Below are 7738 nucleotides of genomic sequence, written 5' to 3' on the forward strand. Positions count from 1 at the left end.
ACGGTCACTGCACTAGTATTCTTAAAGCACCACTATTTGGATGTTTTGTGGGCATGAAAAAGACGGGGGGGGGGTTGGTTACTGAGATGTCCTCTGCAGTGTCCCATTATGTGTCCGTCAACCATTTTATAATTACCTCTTTGAAGCTGATTTATCCCTAACTTTGGCTTTAGTTCTTCCTATTAAAAATACATCCTATCTGTTGATGGAGCTGGCAGTTGTAACCCATGAGGAGGCTTCTTTTTCAGCCTCCAGATGAGTCGAGCAGCACAACCAAGTGGAGTATTTAGTAGACAAGCTCTTTGGGCATCTCCCAAGTAAACTCTGCTCGTCCAAAGTGGCCATAGGAGGCTGTTTTCTGGTAGATTGGCCTCTTCAGGTTCAGTTCCCTAGGGAGGATACAGAAGATTATTATTATTTTATAAAACCATTGGCATTTATTTTTGTACAGTGTGAAAAAAATATTTATTTCCCCTTCAAATCTGAAATGTCATCAGATAGTTTGAACCTTTAAATGTGATTATTGTTTCTGTAGATAGTGTAATACTAAATGGTGTTTCTTTTAGTGATTTAATATGATAATAATAATACGATACACATTAGGAAATGATCATTTTTGCTAGCTGGGATGGTGTTTAAATACACCGGGGAAACTCATTTGGCCAGATGTTTTTTTCTGTTTGGGAGATATATGTGGAACCAACGGAACTCAATCTTATGATCATCATAGATCATGGATCAGGGCCATTTTAAACTTGAAGTTTGTAAAGAGGCGTCAGTGTTTAAGTTTTCTGTATTTCAAAGTCCTTAGGCTTTAAACCCTTTGGTATGTAGACAGTAAATAGGCTACCAGCTTAAAGTCACTATGTGTACAATTTTAAAATGTCTTTGGTGCCCTCTAGTGGTAATATCACAGTTTCCACAGTGACACATATGCCATCAGACTCATTTGAAAGATAATCACTTAAAAGTTGACACAATCTACAATGTTTACCTGACAATGACTCCTGGCCGCAGATCAAAGTTCTTGTTGACAATGTGGAGCAGCTCTGACTCTGTTTTCTGGGAGGAACCGTAGGTGAACAAGGAGATCGACAGAGGTTGGGCCACTCCGATAGCATAAGACACCTGTAACACACACAGACAGGTTGTGTTTTTACTAGCAAGCAATGCTTCAAACGCCAGTCATCTACACACAACCCTTGTGCATGTTTGGATGGGGTGGATGACCGAAGCTCACCTGAACCAGAACTCTCCTGCACAGTTTGGCCTTGACCAGAGACTTGGCCACCCAGCGAGCGGCGTAGGCAGCAGAGCGGTCCACCTTTGAGAAGTCTTTGCCAGAGAAAGCTCCGCCACCGTGAGCTCCCCACCCTCCGTATGTGTCTACAATGATCTTCCTGCCTGTCACACCAGCATCACCCTGTTCGGCAAAAAGAGGCGGGGAGGATGAGCAAAAATCTGCGGTGACTTTGAAGTGTTTCTTTAGGTGAAATGAGCAGATTGTGTGTGATGGTCACCTGGGGTCCTCCAATAACGAAGCGGCCACTAGGCTGGAGGTGGTAGATGGTGTTATCATCCAAATATTTAGCAGGAACCACAGCGTTGATCACCTGATAAAATCAAACATTAAAGATTAAAGATATGACTTTTATTTCCTGAGCAATACATTAGTCCGAGTCCTTTCAGGTGTCTTTATGAGGCTCTACCTTTTCCTTGAGCACCCTCTTCTGTTCCTCCAGAGTGATGAAGTCATCATGCTGAACAGATATCACAATGGTGTGAACTCTCTTGGGGATCACAGCTCCATCCTTCTGATCATAATGTACTGTCACCTGTGCGACAGAGGAGAAGACAAAAGTTTGTACACAATGTTGGAATTTGTTTGTTCTCTTTTAGCCTCAATTTCCTGCTGCGACTTGAGGGAACCCCAGTTTCCCTACAGGATGATCAAAGCTTCCTGCATTTGTGAAGGCATTTGTAACCTCCTAGAAAAAGGTGGCTGTATAGATAATAGTCTGTGATTTAAGAGGCTTATGAAGCTGTTGAGGCCAGGCAATTACATAGTTACTGTATTAATTCATTAATTCATTAATACTTCTTAGTGTAGTCAAAATGTGTGTTCAGTCCAATCCGGGATAAATCTAAAACTCTGTGTTCGAATAGCTGGATGTTCCAACAACCTCTATTTGACCTGAAACACAAAGGCATTAGACACTTTATGCCACAGAGTTGCAGTCAGCGGCTAACTGCAGTCAAAAGTCTATTATTTCTACACAAAGAGCTTTATCTTAAATACTTGCAGTAGCCACATTTGATCCGCTTTTGTCTGCTGGTACCAAAATAAATCTCTTGGAAGACATCCAGAGTTGAAACAATAAACTAATTCACAGAAGACTGCTGTGGTGTTGTTTCGGTTTAGTGAGAAAAAAAACCAACAAAAAACCTTGCCCGGGTTGTAACACAATACAAAACCTCACCTGTGTTTTAGAGTCAGGACGCAGCCAGGCGATGGTGCCGTTGCGTCTGAGTTCAGCCATCTTTGAGTTGAGTTTGTGGGCTAAGACGATGGTGAGAGGCATGCACTCCTCCGTCTCATCTGTGGCATAGCCGAACATCAGACCCTGCAGAGCAGAGAGAGAGACAAAAAGATGTAAATGGTGCAGTATAATGACACAGATCATCACAAGGAAATAGTAATGTTGGCTGAATCTGTAAAACAGCTAAATATTGTCATAACATCAGTTCTGAGACAAGATATAATCTATCAGAAGAACACCTTTTAAAACAAAGTTGCAAACTAATTCACACAGAACAACAGCAAAGGGTAAACATATAGGTAAAAAGACACAAATTGACATATAAGGCATAAAATAGACGCAAAAAGGGAAATAAAATCTGGTAAAATAAAACAAATAGATTAATATAGATTATAGAATAATAATATTTAAAGTAAAATAAGCTATTGCTATCGATATGCTTTCAGATAAAGTTAAATTTTGAGAAGAGATTCAAAAGATGACTCCTTATACAGAAGCATGCAGAATTTTGGTTTTCCTTCTTTCAAACCCTCATTAATTATCTCACAACCACTCAGATTTAACGCTTTAGAGGAATGTGAACACTAGGACTAAACAACCAAACTATATATAAAGTAGTTCAAACGAGCTCCACGTCAAGCAGCTACAACAGTAAAATGTATGTTTGCTGCTTGGCCACATTACCAATGATTATCTGCATGATTGAGGTTTTGCAAATGAAAACTGAAAACACAAACATTCCCTCCCCCACATGTTGTCCCAGTTCTTTAACAACTGAGTCAAACTAAATGTGATATTTGACTCATGTTGGCTCACAGACTGGGTGATAGTGACAGAAAGTCAAAGGACACACTGTCCTGTTGCAACAGTCCTACCTGGTCTCCCGCTCCAATGTCCTCCTCCTTCCTGTCAACGTGGACCCCCTGAGCAATGTCTGGACTCTGCTGCTCCAGAGCCACCAGCACGTTACACGTCTTGTAGTCGAAACCTACAGAAGTAAAGTGAATGAGAGTGAGAAAGAGTGAGGAAAAGCCGACACAAGCACATATATTTTTGTTGATTTCCGTGTTACTTCCTCACCTTTGTCGGAGTTGTCATAGCCGATGTGTTTGATGGCGTCCCTCACCACTTTCTGGTAGTCCACATTGGCCCGAGATGTGATCTCTCCACAGAGCAACACCATGCCAGTCTTACATACCGTCTCTGTCAATATAATCAATGCATTTTAACAAAGAACGCTTTTTAACATCTGGTGATCAAAACAAAACAAAAACAGAATGATCTTTTAGACTTCGATCACTTGGAAATTGGTGTTGAAACAACATGACAGGTCTGATTGTAAGTTAACAGGATTTACGCTCGCAAGTGGTCATCTTGTGACATTCAGGTCAGTATAGAAATACAATAACTATCTCAGCAATGCAGATGACTTAAATTCCAGATGAGATCCAGAGCAGTGGGTCTGTTTGTTTCTACTCAGCTATGTCAAAACTGTTGCGCCTTTGACTTACTTAGGAGAATGTAAAAAAAAAACAAGTCACGATATTGAGGTGTGAGAAAACTTCTCAATGTGTCTCTATATTTAAATAAAACAACATTAATTAATCAATATGAATTCCAGTTTACTCACCACAGGCCACTTTGGCATCTGGATCCTGCTTCAGGTGAGCATCCAGGACAGCATCACTGATCTGGTCACAGATCTTGTCTGTGGAGAAGCATTAAGCAAAAAGTTTATATCCAGAACAGAGGTAGTTTGGTTTTTAATTTACAGGCTCTAATCCCAGTGTTTGAAGGAAAGGAAAGCTATATATTATAGCATTTTTACAGTAGGATTTACAAAATATTAACAATAGAAGATGTTAGCTTGAGAGGCCACCTTTAAAAATATTTCTCTGAAAGGTTACACACTAATATTTCAAACAGGAAGAGTGTTGGATCTGTTGGATTTTAGTGCAGCAGCAGGACAATGCTTTACAAAACACTCCATTCATCTCTGTCTCCCTGCTGAAGCAATGCAACACACGGGTTACATCAGAAACAACATCAACATCTGGTTGCATTGGTTCAACCCAACAATAAGAACCCAAAATATCTAGTTTTTAACACAATTTCTTCTTTCGTGGAACAATAAGATCAGTATTACATTCTTTTCATCTTGACTCTGCAGGTGTAGAACAACATATGTCCACTATCTGTGGGAACAGCCCAGACTTTGAGGTGCGTTATCACATCAAAAGGTGTGTGCTGCAGCCTTCTACCAAGGCCACACAGCTCTGTGAATGCACAAGCAGTGTATGGAGAGAGAGTAAGAGTAAGTCATAAGTCACAAGTCTTGCAGTTTTGCCTTCAGCTGGTTTAAGAAACCACACACAGACAACAATAAACTACAAAATGTTATTGTTACTGCTGACCACGTTTTCTGGAAAATTAAACCATGTGCTTTTCTTTACAGCACTGCTATTATAACATGGACTGCATGCTATTTTAAAAGATGGTTTCAAAGAGTTTTCTGGATTCACCAAATTGCTGAAGTGCCTCTTTAGACTTCATTTTTGTTTCATTGGTTACTAGGTCTTTCACTTTTGTTTCTTCCTTTTCATGATTGTAATTTGTCTTTTAGTATGTCTTTAAATAAGACTTTAAATAAGGTCTACCCTCTATGATCTATGAAATTAGATATAATATTGAACTACAAAAACAGAACATATACTACTTGCCATCTATTAAAACACAACCATTTAAAAATCTATAAAAACTTTAATACAACATTTTTAAAATGTATTTTCTTTTACTGTGGTTACATAGTATCAGGGTCTCACGTTCTGTCAATGTCTGTGAAGCTGCACAACTGGTTTACTGTGCTGCGTTTACTGATTATTGATTTAGCACAGGGGACTTTGTGAGGTTATGTATTTGTGAAAGGATTACAACACATTGACAAGGGGGAGTGAGGGGGTGGAGGGTCTAAAGGTAGCAGCATAGAGGGCACAGTCCATTTGAACTTTTATCATTAGGTTGTAAGTTAGAAAAGCTTTCTCAGGTGAGTATAAAACATCTGGGTATCACTTTACTTGACGTCCCCTATTTAGCATTTGTAAGCAGTATATGAACATTTAATAAATGGTTTATAACACACTACGGAAGCATAGCTTGTACACAGCTCCTGCTGGAATACCATATTTCATAATATTACACCTGTGTTTTATTAATTATACACCAGCCTCCACTTACAGGTGCCCACAGGAGGAGTTACAGTTGCTGACAAATACATAAATAAACACTTAAATCTGCATATAATGACAATATAGTGTGTCATAAACCATAAGTATAAGTGTTGCCAAAGTCTTGTTAATTTTTGGACATCGGACCAGATGTGACAGATAATACTTTAACCAGGTTAAGTTGTACTGTAGCAGCAGTTCGCATGCATTTTGGATTGACATGTAAATTATTATCCCTATTTTGCACACTATGCCAACGTGCCAGTTGTATCCCAGAGTTCACATGTCACTCTACTCTCTTAGTTGTTGCTCACTGTGCAACCTTACACTGGTCTGTCACAAATACATTCACATCCTGAGTGAGAGTGAGGGGCAGTAAACACATGTTGCTGTGAATGGAATACCAACCATGCTTGGAGAGCAAATACGCAGCACTGAGCAGTTATTTTGGAGATATAGCCAACTTGCATAGAGTTAATTCATATGCATGAATGTGTTTCTGCAAAATAACACTGCAGTTTTAGTAGAAGTGCTAAATTTATTTCTCTGTGAATAGGGTAAAGATAAGTTTTTGACTTTTTTTTGTTTTTTTTTTTTTACAACAAAGTGTAAAGAGATTTGACAAGTTGTGAAATATCTTACAGTAAACTTTAATACACTTCATTTTCACTGTGGCTTTAAGTCCCAGTTTCACAACCAGGTAGCTAAAGTTGAGACTCACCTGGATGTCCCTCTCCCACGGACTCCGACGTGAACATGAAAGAGCCATCGTCCAGCAAATCGCTCATTTTTTCTACAGGGCCAGGTACTCTGCAAGACACTCAGGGAGAAAAGGTTCCTCAGTTCCCACCAACAAGCAGTGCAGAGAGATCTGAGGGCTGCTTTATATTCCTGCTGGTTCTCTTTAAGAGAGAAATGAAGAAAGGGAGGCCAACAGCCCTGCAGCTAATACAGAGTCTATCCTACAAAACTCCACGTCTGTGTCCACATGGCCCAATATATATGGCTAAGAGAACACACACGCGCACGGACACACTCTCGGTCATTCACACACACACACACACACACACATATGTCATGGGACAGTCCATTCCAGGGGGAGTGGATGATGGGAGGGCATTTCAGCTCGTGAAAACTGTTTGTTAACCCCTTGTGTACAAGATGATGTTTGAATATGTGTTTATGGTCACCACCTCTGCTTTGACAGCTCTGCTTCAGGGCATTATGTTTCTTTTGGTGGGAGCTGGAACCTAAATGGGGGTTCCCCTCTCCCCCATCACACCAGTGGGTCAGCTCTGACTGAAGGGACTCGGCCAGGTTGGGGCAGCCAATGGACAGGGGGAGAGAGAAAGAGGTAGTTATCAGCTGTGAAAATGATGCAATTATACCCCTGTTTACTTCATGTTCTCAGCAAAGTTAGTTTGTTCAATAGTGGTGAAAGAACACAAAGTAAAAGTGTATTAATGATTAGAAAGGAAACAAAACAATGACATGCAGTATGAAACCCATCAGTATAAAAATTAAATTCAAACAATGCTTGTACATTAATGTATCAGTAACAATAGTCCAACCATAAGTACTTTTACTGGTGATGTTTTAAGCACATTTCACTGATAATACTTTTGTATTTACTTTAGACTTAGATGCATTTGAATGCATGGCGTCAACTTGTAATAGAGACTTTCTATTTTGTGTATTTTGTTTGTTTTTTTGTTTTTGTTTGTGTAGCAGAGCATCTACAAACATACACAAATGCAGATGTAAAACATATAGATTATCATACAACAGTGGTTCAATAAACCACTGAGGTGTTATTTGTCCCTGGTAATAAGTATTCAGATCCTTAATTCCAGGAAAAGAAACAATAGCAGAATGTAAAATACTATATTACAAGTGAAAGAAATGGTTTTAAATATATCTATTTTAGTAAAGGTACAGGAGAATAAGCAGAATATTATGGGCTGATATTTGTGT

General features: G+C 39.4%; 1 protein-coding gene across 1 annotated transcript; it reads right to left on the reverse strand.

Moving 5' to 3' along the window:
- Positions 1 to 6738, reverse strand: mat1a (methionine adenosyltransferase I, alpha; the record flags this gene model as incomplete). Its single annotated transcript, XM_035663897.1, is given in 10 exon segments — positions 1 to 389; positions 995 to 1128; positions 1241 to 1423; positions 1521 to 1613; positions 1710 to 1835; positions 2481 to 2624; positions 3416 to 3528; positions 3621 to 3743; positions 4171 to 4248; positions 6486 to 6738. Coding segments are annotated over 10 exon segments (1164 nt in total). The 5' UTR covers positions 6553 to 6738.
- Positions 6739 to 7738: the final 1000 nt, after the last annotated feature.

The sequence above is a fragment of the Morone saxatilis genome, unplaced genomic scaffold (genome assembly GCF_004916995.1).
Source record: "Morone saxatilis isolate NCDOM2014 unplaced genomic scaffold, NCSU_SB_2.0 Contig19, whole genome shotgun sequence".
NCBI lineage: Eukaryota > Metazoa > Chordata > Actinopteri > Moronidae > Morone > Morone saxatilis.